General features: G+C 49.7%; 1 protein-coding gene across 3 annotated transcripts in view; it reads left to right on the top strand.

Moving 5' to 3' along the window:
* Positions 1 to 10,069: 10,069 nt before the first annotated feature.
* Positions 10,070 to 18,218, top strand: part of ANKRD10 (ankyrin repeat domain 10) — a 33,071-nt gene continuing 24,922 nt past the window's right edge. The window contains exons 1-4 of one of the 3 annotated variants that reach the window (XM_073795411.1): positions 10,561 to 10,765; positions 12,507 to 12,568; positions 13,898 to 14,050; positions 17,780 to 17,871. In XM_073795411.1, the coding sequence (XP_073651512.1) occupies positions 10,576 to 10,765; positions 12,507 to 12,568; positions 13,898 to 14,050; positions 17,780 to 17,871 (497 nt within the window). In that variant the 5' untranslated portion in view covers positions 10,561 to 10,575. Of the gene's footprint in view, positions 10,424 to 10,560; positions 10,766 to 12,506; positions 12,569 to 13,897; positions 14,051 to 17,779; positions 17,872 to 18,218 lie in introns of those variants that run through there. The other 2 variants (XM_019921016.3, XM_019921015.3) reach the window with 2 other exon arrangements.

The raw sequence follows: 18,218 nt of genomic DNA, 5'->3' as shown, positions 1-18,218 counted from the left end.
TGACTGTACAATAATTGTGAAGAATTGCGTCACGTGATTACGGAGGCTGACCAGTCCTGAGAGCTGCAGTTGGCCATCTGGACCCAAGAGAACAGATGGTGCGGTTCCAGTCTGAGTCTGAAGCCTGACAGTCTGGAGACCCAGGAAGAGCTGATGTTTCAGTTCAAGTCCAAAGGCAGGAAAAGGCTGAGGTCCCAGTTGGAAGGCCATCTGGCAAGAGGAGTTCCCTCTTACTTGGGGAAGGGTCAGACTTTTGTTCTGTTCAGGCCTTCAACTGCTCAGATCAGGCCCACCTACATCGGGGAGGGCAATCTGCTTTACTCAGCCCACTGATTTAAATGTGAATCTCATCCAGAAACAACCTCATAGAAACACCCAGAATAACGTTTGACCAAGTATCTGGGCACCCCGTGGTCCAGTCAAGTGGACACATAAAATTAACTATCACATCTGTCCGATCTGCCTGTGAAGAACCAGAGCCTATGAAGTCCTGCCAGCCACCCCTTCCATGCCCCGCTCCTGCCGCAGCATCATGCAAGGGGCACAAGCATGTGTACAAAGTACGCAGACACACAGAGTACGTTCCACTGCTTTGTGAAGGCTCAGAAAGCGCACACTGGGTTTCTGTCGTGAGGAGCTGAACCAGCTGTCCAGGGAGCCGCGTGGTTTGACCCTCACAGAGGCGGGGCTGACATCCTACCTCCCCGTGGCCGCGTGGCCACGGTCTGACCCTGAGGGTGCTTAAGTATTTTGCACCTGATCCCTGAGTGAAACCAAGATCTCTACAGAGAAGAAAGCCTTCCAATCCCCAGGAATGACCCACTTTCAAGCAATTTTCACTGCACTGGAATTCTGGTTTATCAGAATGACGTTGGCTGCGGCACAGAGAGATGGACATGCTCTAGGGGCTGGCCCCGACTTTGCACCATCAGTGTTTTAGCTGCAGAGGATTTGGCCCACCAGCATTTTCTGGGAGAAGATGAAAAATTTCATTCAGCAACTGTCAGCGTGTCTTCCATGGCTTCTTATCCAAACTGGTTCTGGTTGTGGTTGAGCTCAGCACATTGAGGTGAGCAGGCTGGAAAGTGATATTTGGGTTAAAATGTGAGATTGCCCCCATTTCTCCGGAGAGGTGGGTCTGGAGAAGGTCGTGAATCCTGCCTTAGAAACAACCAAGGAGAGAGAACTTCTGTTCTGAGGTGCAGACCTGGCAATGGATTGGTGTTTGTTCTAAAACCCCACTTATAAAGGCAGCTGGAGATTGGATCAAACTAAACCATCTTATTTGTAATTGCCGGCTGTGCACACTTCTCAGGACAGACAAAACCCTTCTCCCCTCATTCCCTGATGTCACCAATATGACTGTAAAATGGAGGACTGGGGGATTGGAATCAGAGAATGAGGCCTTTAATCCAACCCCGAGACCCCAGACGAGGAAGCTGAGGCGCAGAGAGGTCCTAAGACTCGCGAGTCACCAAGTAACTGGTGGCCGAGCAGGAAACAAATAGCTCTGATTTCCAGCCTCTCCTATTTCTATGGCATCATTCTGCAGCTCCCTATCAATAAATGGATGTTTCAGAGTCGTTACTTCTGGTTTTTTTTCTACTTGACTCTAGTATTAGTTTGCTTGGGCTGCCATAACAATGTACCACTGATGGGGTGCCTTAAACCACAGAAATTTATTGTCTCCCAGCCTGCAGTCTGGAAGTCCAAGATCAAGGGCAGCATTGGTTCCTCCTGAGGCCTCTCTCCTTGGCGTGCAGACAGCCGTCTTCTCCCTGTGTCCTCACAAGGTGTTTCCTCTGTGTGTGTCCAAATCTCTTCTTAGAGGACACCAGTCAGAATGCATTAGGGCCCACCCTAATGGCCTCATTTTTAACTTACTCATCCTTTTAAGAGCCCATCTTTGGATATAGCCATATTCTGAGTTCCTGGGTGTTAGGGCTTCAACATGTGAATTTCGAGGGGACACAGTTCTGCCCAGAATGCCTCGCCAACATTTTTAGAGTATTTTGTGAACTGTTTCCATGCACACAATGCCATTGAACCCTCACTACAGTGCTTGAGAGGGAGGTGTCACCTCCACTTGAGACGTTGAGTGACATCATCACATGGCCTGTGGTGGACACAATACCTTAGCAGGCCTTCTAATCCAGAGGCCAGGGTCTTCTCACTAAATGTTCTAAAATCATGACCATCGCTCTTTGCCAATCAGGATGTATAGATGTAATTAATTTACACAGCCCTGCTGTCCCCAGGTAAGACGAGACATTACAAGTCCTTTTCATGACCTTCTGTAGGTTAACGAGATGCTTGACTTTGACCTTCCCCTGGTCCACCTCTGAACCTTATAACTCCTCTAAGTACAACAGTTTCCAAATCCTGAAAGTGTAATGATTTAATATTTTGACCACACAAAAGTGTCCCCAGTCTAAGCGACAGCATCCAAAACAGCTGAGTCAGCGCATTGGGTCCCCGGCAGAGAGCTGAGCTCCTGTTCTCTGGAGACCTGCTGTCCAACAATGTAAACATGCTTAACGCTATAGAGATGTACACTTAAAAATGGTTAAGATGGTAAATTCAATGTTATGGTTTTTCTAACCACAATAAAAAAAAAGAATACCTTAAAATGTATATCTACAGCTACATCATGAAGAAAATAAGAGAGCCCGCAGAATAGGAGAAATTTGTTGTAATCATCTATCTGATAAGGGACTTGTATCTAGAATAGAAAAAGATCTATTGGGGGGGAGGGATAAATTGGAAGATTGGGCTTAACATATACACACTACTATATTTAAAATAGATAACCAACAAGGACCTACTGTATAGCACAAGGAACTCTGCTCAGTATTCTGTACTAACCTAAATGGGAAAGGAATTTGAAAAAGTATAGACACTTGTATATGTATAACTGAATCACTTTGCTGTACACCTGAAACTAACACAATATTGTTAATCAACTATACTCCTATATAAAATAAAAAATTTAAAAATAAATAAATAAAAAGATCTATTACAGCTCAATAATAGAAAGACAAATAACCCAGTAAAAATGGGCAAAGGCTCTGAACAGACAGTTTTCCAAAGAAGAAAATGGGCCTTCGGTCAAGACTGGTGCTTAACCAAAGGAACCGGTAGTCTTCCCTCAGTAGAAAAGTATCCTCAGCTAGTTCCGTTGATTTATTGCTAGATTAGCTTCCAACCTGCCAGAGCTGACCGACAGGCACGAAATGCAGGGTACATATATGTAGTTTAAAATTTTCCACTAGCCACACTAAAATAAACAGGTGAAACCAGCTTGAATAATCTATTTTATTTAACTCGATGTGTCCAAAATAGTATAACTTTAATGTGTACCCAATATTAAAAGTTATTAGTGAGATATTTTATATCTTTTACTAAGTTTTTACAGTTCAGGGTGCACTTTGCACTTGCAGCACATCTCAGTTGTAGAATTCGATTTTCACTGGGAATATCTGACCTGCCTTTAGATTTCAGGATAGTTGTAGTCGAAAGAGAAGCTACCCGTAACCAAGTTGTTTTCAGGTTGTTTAAAAATACTCAGCATTTTCCCAATAACTGAATCAAGTTTGAGATTTCAAATTTAAATAAATTAAATACAATTTAACATTCCAAGTCTGTGCCATTTGGATTTTAAATTCAAGGAAAAGGTACTGGCCGGTTTTAAGGCAGTGCTGTTGTTAGATTTACATCTTGAAAAGATCATCTGGCTGCTGGGCAGGAAAAGCGGACAGGCTGTCACACTGGTTTAAGTGAGAGAGTATGGCTTGGGTGGTAGGAGGGGAAGAGGAAGGGAGGGGGGCCCCTGGAGGCAGGGCCACCAGGACCCACGTGAGGGCGTGTGTGGGAGTGGAGAGTGTTGACCCTGGTGCTGGACGTGAGCCACTGCAGAGAACCCAGTGGGGGTGAGCGGGGGTAGCAGGTCTGGGGCGACCCGAGCATCTCATCTGGGGCATCTGTGGAGACGCCTAGCAGAGATCCAAATGCAGATGGGAACTGAATTTATAAGACAGGGCTGAGGGAGAGGTCAGGGCTGAAGATGTGAACTTAAGGATCATAAGACATAAACAGTATAGGGAGGTGTGGGATGGGACGACGTTGCCTAGGAAGGAAGTATGGAGAGGAACAAAAGGTCTAGGACCCAGGTCTGGGGTTGTTGAATATCTGGAGGTGGAACAGAAGAGCTGGAGAGTCACGGAAGCCAGGAGATCAGGGTGATTGGAAAAGGCGCTGAGGGCCAACCTGCTGAGCGCCCAAGTAGGTAAGATTAGGATGGAGGATTGATCACAGGCTTGGCCAACAGGAAGGTTGGTGTGCTGAGCTTGACCAGGGCTATTCCAGGGGGTCCTGGGGGCTGACACCCAGCTGGAATGGGCTGAGGAGGGAACCTGAAGCAATAACTATGCAAATGCTTTGAAGTTAGGTTATGAAAGGAAACAGAGGGACGAGCAGTGGCTGAAAAGGTACGCATGGGGAAGAGAGCTGTTGTCCCAAGGCAGAGCATCACGCTAGCGTTACTGAGCCAGCTCACCTGTTGACGGTGGTGATCCATGCAGCAGGGCAGGAGAAACCCCTGATCACTGGCTTACTGGATACGCACACTTCCTTTCAGTGAACTGCCTTTTCACATCCTCTGCCTGCTTTCTTTTGTTGTTCACCTTTTCTCGTTCCTCTGTAGACTCTTTATGCTGAATACGAATGCTTTATTTGTTGAAAGACTTGCAAACTATTTCCTCCGGTCTGCCACTTATCTTTCACTTTGTTTCCGGTGCCTTTTGTCAAAATGAAGTTAGCAATTATAATATAGTCAGAGCTGTCCTTTTCTTGTTATGGGTTGCTTCATGAGTCTTGTTAAGAGATCCTTCACTACTCTAACGCCGTAAAGATGGTCTGCTGTTTCCTTCTGAGCCATTTTCACTTTTGCTTTCACATTTCTGTCTGATCCACAGGAACTAGATTTTTGAGCGTGGTGTGAGCTCTTGGATTCACCTCTCTTCTCGTCCCTCATCCACGGAGGCGACAGCCTGCTCTCTGCTGTGCTTTGAGGAGCTAAGAGCAAGGGCCCACCCTACATTTGGGATGAAGGGGCCAGGGAAGGGCAGTGTCTCTCAGCCACTGGTCAGTGTGCTGTCACACCAGCAGCCCTAGGACAGCAGTGCCCGGGAGACAGGCAAGCTCCGAGGGGACACTCAGGGCAGCGGGCGCACATTCTGAGTGGCTCCTGTTTCTGACAACAAGACCCCCGGGGGCCTGGACACTGTAATTTAGTCTTCAAGAGAAACAAAACATCTAGCAGTAGGTAATACCTCATACCAGGAAGACTTGGTAACTGAAATGTTTATAAATTGCTGGCGGTGGGGAAAATAATAAAGGTACTTTGGAGAACAGTTAGTAACCTAGATCTTCTCAATCTGAAAACGCTTTCACATCCACAACCTCCACTGACAAAGACCCTTTTGCCAAGCTCGGGTAACGTTTATCTTCTTTAATGAATGAGGAGATGAAGCCAACTGGCTGAGAAATGCTCCCCCAGCAAGGAGACCCGTTAATATACTTTCTTCACGCGTCCTCGCCCACAGACACAGAGAAAGGGCGAAGGGCTGGAGTACTAGCCACAGTGCCCGGGGCCACCGCTGCTCGGGCCTCCCTCCCCCTCCCCCCCATGCTCCCAGGAACGGGGTGCAGGGCTCCAGGGAAGCAGGATGAAAGAGGCACCCACGTGTTGGTCTTCCAGGTAGAGACCACCTTGGGACCAAGTGACTAGAGCTTTTTGCTCCCACCTGGCCTCCTGGGCAAGAGTACTTTTAATTTGACAACCTAACTCCCGTTATTTCCTCAGGGGGCTAGGATTATACTCTCCTCGGTAACAGAGATTCCTGTCTGGCTACATGCTCTTGTTTCTGGAACATTCTTAAAGAATAAATTCAACAGTGGGAGTGTCAGGATGGGCGAGGAAGACGTGACAAACATCCATTGCACCAGGTGCCTGGGTCTGGTCCAGCGAGCAGCTGTCAGCAGCTTCCGCCCAAAGGCTGTGGTTCTGCCTGGAAGGCCGGCCTCAGGGTGGCCACGCAGGGACTTCCCAACCTGCTCCACGGGGGGGCCACCAACCCCGTCCACGGGGACAGCCGGGCACGTTTAATATTAGCCATGACTCACTGGGGCTTTTCTCTCCAGTGATAACACTGGGAAATGAAGGAATCAGCTAAGACATTTTAACAGCCTGTGTGGTTGCCAAGTTAAAGGTCATGGGGTCAGGAGGCGCGAGCGGTCATCCTCAGCGGCCAGCAGGACCCTGCTCAGCAGCAACGCAACCCGGCTGCCCCCATCTCTGGGCGCTGGCCGGCCAGCCCGCTGTTTTCTTTCCCTTCTGCAAACCTTCACCCTCCGTCCCCATGGTTCCGCTTTCACAGTCTGCTTCTGAAGGGAGCGCAGACCTTCTGTTTCTATTTCATTTTAAGAACGTTTGTGCTAATCACTTTTCTAACAAGATATAAGTAAGACAGGACAAGCAGTAGGATTCCAGAAACTTAAAGTTGGTTATGGCCAAGATCCCTGGTCCAGGGCGTGTCTCTTTCTGAAAAGCAGTGGCCAACGGATCTGAGTCTAGCCTGCATTTCACATCACCACTCAGCAAATTTGCACTGAGGGTTTAACGGGCCCCCCTGTCCACAGCGTGAGGACAAGAGAAGGCAACTGTGAACCAGGAGGACAGGCCTCCCCAGAACCCACAGAGCTGGCCCCCTGATCACGGACCTCCAGAGCTGTGAGAAACACGTTTCTGTTGTTTGAGCCATCTGGTCTGCAGTACTTTTGACGGTAGCCCAAGTGGACCCAGACTCTTACGTCCAATTTTAAGCAGATTTGCCTTCTTCGCAGATGGATTCGGCGGCGTGGTGGGAGATGTAGGGGCGGGGAGAAGGGGCAGCAGAGAGAACAGAACAGTTGGGCTCTGGTCCCGCTTTTAGGCCAGGCTGAGGGCACCATCAGAGTGGACCCTCCTCCCCACGCTCAGAAGAGTCCCGCCGCCATCTACCAAGTGTGTGGACCCCTCTGTGCATTTCTCACGGGAGCTTCCTTCCACTGAGTGCTGCCCACGTGAGCAATTCCTCACCACACAATCCTTTTTTGGAAAACACAATGCCAATCATAAAGGCAGGCTTGAGTTGGGTTTTGTTTCTAATACATATATTGAGTTTTGAATCTTTCTCTTTTCCATCATGTATTTGAATCATATCTTCAAATACCCAAGTTTGCTTACGTTAAAGAAAAAAATTATTTCACGCTGTTAAAGACGACATTATTCAGAGACACTTGTTAAAGCATGGAAAGGCGGACTTGATCCAAGAGGGGGCCTCATATGGGTGTTGGGACCCCTGCAGTGGGACTGGTGAGACCTTGTTTTTTTCTTGCAGTAGAGGAAAGAGCTCAGACTGAACTCTGAATGCCACACGGGCAAGCGGGAACTCACAGCCAAGGAGCAGGGTGGGTGTCAGTGGATGGAGAGTTATTAAGAGGAGCCATTAGGGTCAACTAAACATCCGGGGTTCTGGCTAAACCGACCTAAGAGGACTCTGGCTGAAGGCAAGCCAGGGTGAGCGGTCATCTGGGGGTGGTGGGAGGGCGAAGAACCCAACTAGATTTGGAGGGTTAGCAGAGATGGGGGCCAGGGGATTCTAGCCAAACCAACTTGGCAGGATTCTTGCTAGAATTGGACAATGCTGAGATGAAGACTCAAGTCCAAAAGTTGAGGCCTCATTGAAACTCAGGGGATCCTGAGTAGAGCTCGGTCAAGGAGAGAATCTTTGTCATTTATTTATGGTTGCTTTATCTAATAAGAAACAAAGGATGTGAGTCATGAAGGCACTCTTTTTCCCTAGAGCTCTTTAAAAACAACAGTCCTAAAGAAAATCTGTAATTAGTAATAATTATAAGAGTTGGGCAAAACCTGGGACCAAGCAATTGGACTGTTGACTGTAGCAGTACTCCCTAGACTGCCCTTTATCATTCTCATACCCACAATTACCATGCAGCATATTTTAGAGGTCCATCATCATATTAATCTATTTCTAGATAGCTACTTCAATATGTATATGGTCCGAGTAGCCCTGAGCAACTGGAAAGTCATCTTAGCTGAGGAAGGATGAACTCTAAGCACCCTATCACTGTAACCTGCTTTGTTTTCTGAGACCTTAGGACTCTTTACGCAAAATAAATCTCAAGGTTAAAAAAAGTCTAACTGTGGGTTGGAAACTGGTCTGGATATTATTCTAAGCTCTGCCACAGGCAGGCAGCTTGTCCCTGAGCAAGTTCCTTGGCCTATCTCTGCCTCGGCTTCATCATTCACAGAAGGTAGGGTAAGGAATATTACTCCCCTCTCATTATTATGGATGACAAGGTGTGCTTATGTCCTTCTGCAAAATGGGCTGCCTCTTTCCTAGGAAGGGTGGAAGTCATCGCCCAGGTATATATCTTTTTTTTTTAATTTTATTTATTATTTTATTATTTGAAAAAAATTTTTTTTGGCTGCTTTGGGTCTTCGTTGCCGTGTGCGGGCTTTCTCTATAGTTTTGGCGAGCAGGGGCTACCCTTCGTTGCAGTGTGCGGGCTTCTCATTGCGGTGCCTTCTCCTTGCCAAGCGTGGGCTGTAGGTGCGCGGGCTTCAGTAGTTGCAGCACGCGGGCTCAGTAGTTGCGGCACACGGGCTCTAGGGTGCGCAGGCTTCAGTAATTGTGGTGCAGGGGCTTAGTTGCTCTGCGGCATGTGGGATCTTCCCCGACCAGGGCTCGGGCCCGTGTCCCCCGCATTGGCAGGCAGATTCTTAACCACTGCGCCACCAGGGAAGTCCCAGGTATACCTCTTAAAGAGATAATTAGATTAAAAGCATCATGGTGTTTACAAAGAAAAATAATTGAATTCTGGAGTGGACCAAGCTCGAAATGGGTTTATAGCATATTTCTACCTTTTTGGTCCAAACAAAAAAGTATAGCTCGAATTACTGAAATTTCCTTTCTTGCCTCATCTAACTGATGGGAGACAGATTCTAAGTCTCGTTCACACTTCCCATCCATGAGTACTTGCTCACTAAGGTGAGATACCCGCTACGTTTTCTCCTTTGCTGTGTCTGGAACATTTCCCAGTGTTTCATCCACTATTGTACTCAACCCACATTTGTTGTGTGATGAGTAGATGACCGTGTTGCATATTTATACCATAAATTAACAATTTCCCTTTGCTAGGCGTTAGGTTTCTAATTTCTTGTTTTATTAACCAATGCTGCAATGTGCTACCGTATGCATCGATATCTTCCCAGACATCTGGTTACCTACTTAAAGCTGAATTACAGTGATTTAGAATTTTGCAGAAGAAAAAAGGAAAGCAATATACACAAGGAAAACGAATAAATACAAGTGAAACAGACCATAAGGTTACAAAAGTACTGTAAGGAAATAGCCATAAACGTTAATAGTGGTTATCCCTTGACAGTGAAATTACTGATAATCAGAAAAGAATACCTTAAAAAAAAATCTGTGATCCTCGATCATTGAAAGAGAATTTAGTATTTCCTTGCATGCTGCCATGTTTCTCAGTGTTTTTGCCATGGGTTCTCGAAAAAGTGCAGCCCACCTCGCCAGACAAGCAGGACAGAAAGCGCGGGAACTGCCCTCAGGTCCCCGCAGACGCCCCGCCTGATTAATTGAGCGAATTGGAGCTGCGCCGCCACAACCTCAGAGGGCCGGGCCCAAACCCCAAACCTGCGCCTCCCGGAGCTTTTTATCAAGGGGGATCGGGACACTGTCGGGCCTGGGGTCTGGACAGGAGGCGCGGCGCAGGGCCCACGCCGCCTGCAGGGCACCGGGAACGGCCTGGCACAGTCCCCTGCCCTACACCCCGCCTTACCCCGCCCCTCCCCGTCGCTCCAGGAGTAGGCCCCGCCCCACGGCCCCCGGTCTCCGCCCCCGACGGCCCAGGCCCCGCCTCCTGGCCCGGCGTCTCCCGGCGCCAGCCCCAGTCCTGGCGCCGCAGGCCCCGCCCCGCCCCGCCCCTGTGCGCGCTCTGCTCGGCAGCCGGCGGGACGCGGCGGCGGTGCTGCCCTCGCTCCTTTGTGCTCGGACGGCGGCGGCGGCCTCTCGGGTCCTGACTGGCGTGTCTTCTCTACTCGCCAGCCCGCGCTCTCCGGTGACGGACCATGTCGGCGGCGGGAGCGGGCGCGGGCGTGGAGGCGGGCTTCTCCAGCGAGGAGCTGCTGTCGCTCCGCTTCCCGCTGCACCGCGCCTGCCGCGACGGGGACCTGGCCGCGCTCTGCTCGCTGCTGCAGCACACGCCACGCGCCCACCTGGCCGCCGAGGACTCCTTCTACGGCTGGACGCCCGTGCACTGGGCCGCGCACTTCGGCAAGGTGGGCGCGGGCGCTTTAAGGCGCCATCTTCCGCGGTTTTGCCGTGGGGTGTCGGAGAAGGCGGGGGCCGAGGCGTGGGGGGCGCGGGGCGTGTCGGGAACGCGGGGCGCCAGCTGGGTCGGCCGCCAAGGCGCCCCGAGGGGCCGGGGCGCATGTGCGGCGGCGCGGACGGTCTGGGCCCAGAGGGGCGCGCGGGGAGTGCCGGGAGCGCGGGCGGAAGAGGGCCCGGCGGCGGCGGCGGCGGCGGCGGCGGCGGCGGCGGCGCCCGGAGGGGCCCGGGGCGCATGTGCGGCGGCGTGAGCTTCGAACGCCGGCGGCTTCCCGGAGGCGCCGCCCGGGCGGGTGAGGGCTCCTCGCCGCCGGCGGTGCCGAGGGCCGGGCCTCCCGCGGCGGCCGGCTCGGGTCGAGGTGCGGAGACGCGGTCCGCGGGGCGGCGCGCGAGAGTCCGGAGCCTCTCTGAGGAAAACCTCTGTGAGGAAGGCCGCGGGGCCTCCTGACGCCCCTCCGACGGGGACGCCCGGGCGTGAGGCCGCCGCGGCCCGAAGGTCGCGTTAGAGGGTTTCCGTGGTCAGCCCGTCGGCGCCCCCCGACGGCTGGGTCGGGGCAAGGTGACGCTCGGACCGAGCTGCTGGGGGCTTCCGTGTGGAATGTCGTCCGTGCGCTGGGGACTCGGCTCGCCCGGCTTAGGCGAACCTGTGGTGTTTGAAGTGTCACGAGACTGGAAGGGCAGCGTGCTGCTCTGAATTCTGAGGAGCTGCGGCAGCGTTTTCCTCATCCGTGCGGTAAAGGGGGTTGTTCGCTGGGAGCGGTGGCCGCAGAGGGAGGTGCACGGTGCTGTTGTCCAGGGTGGCTTTCGTGACGAAGACGTGGAGACCCCCGTTCGGGGCCTTCGCCCTGACAGGATGGGGTTGGGTTGAAGTCAGGACACGCTTTTGCGGAGACACAGGCAGGATGGTGGTGAGACGTGTTCCCGTCTTGGGGTGAAATGGTTGTGTTGTGGTTAGTTACCTTTTTGCACCTGACGCGGCCGCTTCGCTTTGCTCGAGGTGCGGCGACGCAGGGGCTGAGCGCGCTCGCGAAGTGAAGCCGGGTTTACGTCAGCGAAGGGAGTGCGAGGGAGTCGCGACGGCCGCGGTGAGGGGCTGGGCGACAGCCCGCGGCGCGCCCCGCAGCGCTGCTCCCCTCGGTACCCGGCGCCGGGAGCGAGCGCCCTCGGGGAAGCAGCCTCGACGCGCAAGGCGGAAGGCGCCCTCCTTGCCCCCCATCGCCCCTGCCCTTGAACGCAGGCCTCCCCGGGCCGAGGGGTGGTCTCCCCGCCGAGGGCGCCGTGTGCACTGTTACAGTAAGCTGCAGGTAACGCTCAGAGCGTTGCTTCCCAGCATCGCCTGTGCCTGTGTGTCCTGGGGACAGGCGCCCTCGTAAGAGGCAGAGGCACGGCTCCCCCCGGGATTCCGATCCTCCCAACCCTGGGTGAGAAGGACGCCCAGTAGGACCATCCGGTACGTCCTGTGAAATGCGTCGGCCTCGTGACAAGTGGTTACTTAGACTGTGTCCCAGTCCGAGGCTGCTTCGGGCATCTCCGGGATTCACAGTAGCCGAGAGCGCTTAGAGCGGTCGGTTTCACGCCTGTGTATCTTACGGTGAGAATTCACGGAGTCTCTGCTTCCGTAGAAGGCGAGCGGTAGGTGACCCCCGGAGACCAGAAGCTGCACCCAGAGGCCTTTGCTTCAGGGTGTTCAGTTGTCGTTAATCGCAGTGAGCGGAGAGTCTTGGATACAGAAGGGGCCGCAGAAAGTATCGTTCGGTCTGTGCGAAAAGGCTGAGCGCAGGCTCCCGGTCCTGTGCCCCTGCACCCTGCCCACAGCTTCCCTCCGTTTGTGGGCCTGGACGCGTTCGCTGTGCTCAGCCTGGGCGACAGCCAGCCGAGCGAGCGTTCCGCGCTGTGAACCCCTCCCAGCCCTCAGGCCGCGTTCCCAGCGACGTGCCAGCTCTGCACAAGGGTCCTCACCTCTTTATGAGGCTTGCCCGCTCCCGGAGGACTGAACGTTATTCAGGAGCTCTGATCACGCCTTGCCTTTACCAGCTGTCGCACTGAACGGTATCTGTACAGAATTCCAAACCGGGTTTTCCACATCCAACCCACAGGTAACAAATTTTAAGTCCAGGGAGCTCTCGGTTGATGTTAAGACTAACCGCTTCTGGCATACCAAGCGATTTTCATCCTTGTTTCATTTTTGTTGGGCTTGAGACCTGCTCACCTTATCACTAGGATTGGCCGTCATTTTTCGCTCAGTACATTGATAAAGGCGATAGATAAAAATATACCAAAGTGGTACCTCTTTATCAGCCATTACCCTCAGATTCAGACTCCTGGAGGACAGGTCATGTTTTAAAAATCAGTGTACCACCAACTGTGAGCATTCATCTCACAAACGTTGATGGCAGTGATCTGTCCTTTACAGAGAAAGGCTTAAATTGCTGAAAGAGGGTAAGAGACACGGGGTGAGACCCGAGTGTAGCTGTTCTTCGCTTGAGGTCTGTTCTCAGGAGGAGAATTGTTGGCAGTAAGAGCTTTTTCTCCAGCTGCATTGTGCTTTGGGAGGGAAACGGGACCCTGAGGACATGCTGGGCAGAGCAGTGTAAACCTTTGAGGACAGCAGGCCTTCTCCCGCTGTGCTTGGCACACGGGAGGCACTTGCTAAATATTTGTTGAGTGTGCTGGTTCTTCCAGAAGCTAGTATGGTACCGATGCCTGGCTGCACAGTCCTGTCCTGACTCCTGTGCCTTTTTGTTTTAGTCACCTGCTAGGGGCACAGCTCACCTGTGCTCTGGGCCTTTTTATCTTCGATGGGAGGGAGCGGTCTGTACAAACAGTATGAAAAGCCAAAGCGCTGCCCTCTCCCTGGCTCCACACATCTTTTCCCTAAGGAGCTGATCTGGAGCTGGGCCTCAATCGTATTCAGCCAGTGCGGCCAGTGCAGGCTGCAGAAAATTGTCTTTGCCCGGGAAGGGTTTACCGACCAATCGCTTTAACGGTTTTCTTCTTTAGACTAGAGCGTGCAAGTGGCAAAGCTTAGTTCTGACAAAAGTCTGCGAATATGCAATCTAGTCTTTTCTGACTTTGGCTTTTTTAAACACGGAGGTATAGTTGATTTACAGTATTATATTGATTTGGGCTTTTTCAGTTGTAGGAAAAACAAAATATTTAAACTTGTAGAGTGTCAGTTGTTTCGACTTTCTATTCCTGTGTACCAACTTTGTTTTACAAGGACGAGGGAAAATGTTCTTTTAAATAAGGCTTTTAAAATTTGTATGATACTGGGAAGGAATGACTTAACTTTGTTTTCTTAAACAGAAAAAAAGTTTAACAAGAAATGCCACTCATCTCCATTACAGAATTTAGATTATCTGTGTAACGTTTAATAGTATACTGACGTGTATGCCTGTTTCATCCCCCTCCTGCTGTTCTCCAAGTTGGAGTGCTTAATACAGTTAGTGAGAGCTGGAGCCACACTGGATGTCTCCACCACCCGTTACGCACAGACCCCAGCCCACATCGCCGCTTTTGGGGGACATCCTCAGTGCCTCGTCTGGTTGATCCAAGCAGGAGCCAGCATTAACAAACCGGTAAGGGAGCGCCCATGATTGACGCGGTCGGTAAGGGAGTGCCCATGATTGACGTGTTTGGTTTTTGTTTCCTTCTTCCAGTTCTAATTACATGGTGTTGAGTTTTAAATTGAGGCGTTAATTAGAGTTTGATATCTTTACCTGTGGGCTAACTGGAACTTATGTTTATGAAGTTATTTGTGGATAATTGACCCGTCACATAGCAATGTCTTGTGTTCAGAGTGCTTTCGCCTGTATGTGACTTATTGTGCCCCACGGTGAGTTGCCCAAGGTCACAGCTGGTGAGTGAAGGAGCCTGGCCTTGAGCCTCGGTTTCCTGGCTCCTCTGCTCACAGCTGCCTTAGCTCCGTTTCCACAGATAATTGTGAGAACATATCTGTTCCAGCAAGAGAATGGCAGTTAAGTCATCTGCAGTCATCTGTGTGGTTCAGGTAGCATTAGTAGGTTGAGCAGCACGAGTTGTCTTCAGGTACGGGGTGGGGATGATGGTCAGGCGCAGAGAAGTAGCCAGGTGTCCTGTAGGCAGTGACTCCTGGACACCGAATTGAGGAAGGGTGTTCTAGCAGTGGTTTAAAACAAGGGTCAGTGAGAAGGGGGGGGTGAGGGATAAGGGGGCAGTTTGTTCTCTTTAAGAGACTGGGTGGGAAGGGCGCGTGAGGAGAACCCTGGATTTTAGGCCTGTTTCTGTTACTAAGCTGCAAGCTGGATGTGGGACAGCTCTTTGGGTCACCTGCTACCCTCCACTCTTCCTTCTTTCACGCGTGCTCTTCTACTGCTTTGTTGCTTTGGTCCGTGAATTCAGGAGTTACAAGTGGGCGACTCTGTACCATTGTGGTGCTAGGCGTCGCCTGTCCCCACTAGTCTCCTTCCTGCTCGTGGATTCTCCCCCCACCCCCTTTTCTCCTGGTAGAAGGGGCACGCCCTGCTTCCTCATCTCTCTGGCTTTGGACAAGTGGTTTACTGGTTGTAACTCAATCTCCCTGTCAATAGAATACGGATAGCCCATGAGTAGCAGTAATTAATATTTAGTATTCATGTGGAGTTTTAAGTATAAATTTTCTATATGATGATTTTCATTAAATTGTTACATAACATTTAGAGAGATCTAAAGAAATTGTGTAACGCTGCTTTTCAAATCTTTTTAAACCCAGAAGCCCCCTTTTCATGTAATGATTTATAGCAGCTCAGTATTTTCCACAGGTAAAAAGTTTGAGACTCTCCTCCTTCCCCCAGCTGCTCGAGACAGCACCACGTGGAAATCCCTCCTCAACTCTGCTCCCAGGGCAAGAGTCCCCAGATCCCACTCTCCTTACAGCTCTCCTCTTGTGTTTAAACAGCCCACCTGGCTCAGCATCCTCACGTCCTCTCATGTACGAGGGTATCGCTTGGGTTTCTTAAGTGTCTTGGCACTGCTCCCGGAAAGGCCTTGGTTAGCTGTGGTCTCACGTGCGGAGCTTCGGCCCGTCCGAGTCTCGGCTGTCGGTTTGGACTGCTGCGACAGGCACTCGCTGACCCTGAGGCCCCAGTAGGCTTTCTGTTGGCTCATCTCAAGGTGGACAGTTTTTCTCATTTCCCACATAAACTTATGCAACTAGACGCAGGTTTTTCTTATTGTTTGCATGCCTATAATTTTTTGAACCTTAGCATACCTTTTTTTCTTTTGGCATGTTAGTTTCTTACCATTCTAAGTTCCTTTTCCTCAAGTTTAATAGAGACTTTCTCTGCCATATCTAAGGTTGGCATGAGGGGTTACTGAAGCTCAGATGTGCTGTCTGGAGGCTCGGTGTTCTAAGTTTACCCAGAGAGGAAGTGAAGTTAGATTTTAAGTGGTGGCTGCCCGTGGCTGTCACTTCTTGTACGTCATCTCTTTAGTGACCCTTCTAGAATGGGGCTGGCATTTGATATTGCCTTTAGTTCCTTGTAACTAGATTAGAAGTAAGATTGTTTTAATTAAAATTCAAGGTGACTTGTCCGTTTTCAGATTTCTGGCACCTCTCCCCCTGTCCTTTATGACTCAGAGTTTGCCAGCAATAGTTCTAGAATCACATTACAGACTATTGGTATTTTTGAAATATGACTGGTCTGAACTTGAGATGTGAGTAACCTTAAAATGGCTCTTTACTCTCATTCTCTTGGTTGCAGTTTTCTTTAAATAGTGTTTATTCTGCCCTTCCCAGCTTAAATAGTCTCCTCGTATAACACAAAACAGGAGCAGGGTAGTTCTGCTTTTTTCTCTGGCATCTATTGCTATCCCACCCTGTTCTTGAAATAGTATAGAAAACATTTTTCTTCTTGTACCAAAGATAGCTTTTAAAATCTTTTTGGTTTTCTTGAGTTTTTGTGGTGTTTGTCAAAATCTCACCTAAATCTTAGTTCTACTTTTCCTGGCAATACGTGTACGTAATTTTTATTTGTCCTTATTATGTACCTCCTCTCTCCCTTCCCTCCTCTTTTCAGACAATAGGGTAGGTTTTTCTTTTGGTTTTTAAGTCTGATTTCACTAGATAGTTCCTTGTATAGCCTCATGATTTTGTTTCTTTCTTCAAAATTGGGACTATTCTGTTGGGAACTTTACATCACTTTTGAGCTTATACATAACTTTTCCCTCCAGTAAGTGGTTGAGTCTTTCATATTATATTTTTCTGTGAAATGCTCTACCACTCCTTTCTAGTTTAGTCCTCACCTCAGTTCCCCCCCGTGAGTTAATATTTCCAAGTGCCATGCACTGTGCACCATTGCCCCACTCCTGCTTTATGTCTTTATCCCTTAATTATGTGTAGTTTTCTACTGCCAAGTTCGCATTCAGTGATGATGGGATGTGAGTGATTCAGGAACTGCTGCTGCTTAGTCAGTTGGCATTTCTGAGGCAGAAAGTCCTAAATCAGTTTTTCTAATGGAAACAACTTCCTTCTCTTAATCGCTGTATCTTTCTTTACCTGTTTTTTTACCTGAGAGCCTATGAATGAAATTGTGTTTCACATTTTTTTTTGGTCCATTCATACAGTGTAAAGTAATTCTTTTTTTTGTATGAGTCTTCAGAGTCATTTCCCCGAGTCTGCTCATTTCCTATGCCTCCTTCAACATTGTTTCCTGAAGGGTCAGTCAGGTTCTGATGCATCCTTTCTAAAAGTCCTTGAACAAAGTCCCCTATCACAGAACAGGCTGAGTTGTATACAGAGCTGCCTGTGTTTGACCCTATGTTCTCCCTTCCCATTTTTTTCTTGATCCTTTAACCTTAGCTGTCTTGTCTAAAGTATAGTCCTAATTCAGGCTCGAGATAAAAAATCCAGGGGGAGGCACTGGTGTGTATCGACTCAGGCTCTCCTGTGGTGGACATAGGTGAACGTGGGTGGACTAGACCAGACGTTAGCTATTAGGCCTTGATTACTATTTTTTGGTCTGAGGATAATAATTTTGGGTGTTATATGCATCTGTGCTGTGATCCATCATAAAAATTATTTCTAAATTGCCACCTAGAGTGTACGTGCTGTCATGGTTGGAGAGACCCCATGATTTTTTTGTTCTTGACCTAAGAATTCAGGAGAACGTGCTCCTTCCTTGGTCTGCTTTTATTTTCTCTTCATGTCTACATTTCTTTGTGTTTTGCTTCAGATCTGGCTCACCTTAATTCTATTTCAGAGGAATGAGATGGTACGTGGCCTTTGTTAATTAACTTTAGAATGTGGAAGTCTTGTATGGATCTTAATGCTTTCCTTTTTGTTGTTTCAGGACTGTGAGGGCGAGACTCCTATTCACAAGGCGGCTCGCTCTGGGAGCCTGGACTGCATTAGTGCCCTGGTGGCTAACGGGGCTCATGCCGAGTAAGCATCTTCATTTATTCTTGCCAACCAAAGATGTGGTCAAGGGTGTCGTGTTTAGAGACAGGATTTAGAGCAAGCAAAAGTTCTGAGCTTTGTTTTCAATATTGGTAGTAGAGTTTTGCTTTTTAGATCAGTTGGCGTTAGTGAGCAAGTTGTTGTGTGAGTTGAGCTGACCACTAGCAGAAGGGGCTGAATCCCAGCAGCCTCAGCGTTCTTGCCGTGAGAGAGAGAGTATATTAGGGTGGAAGGAACAGTTAACTCATTAAATTTGGAGCCTGGCATTGTTGACTTTTACCATTGACTAATTGTGTCACTGTGGGCAAGTCTTCAAACTTTGCCAAGTTTTA

This window comes from Tursiops truncatus, chromosome 18, assembly GCF_011762595.2.
Source record: "Tursiops truncatus isolate mTurTru1 chromosome 18, mTurTru1.mat.Y, whole genome shotgun sequence".
NCBI lineage: Eukaryota > Metazoa > Chordata > Mammalia > Artiodactyla > Delphinidae > Tursiops > Tursiops truncatus.
This window is presented reverse-complemented; position numbering and strand designations above follow the sequence as displayed.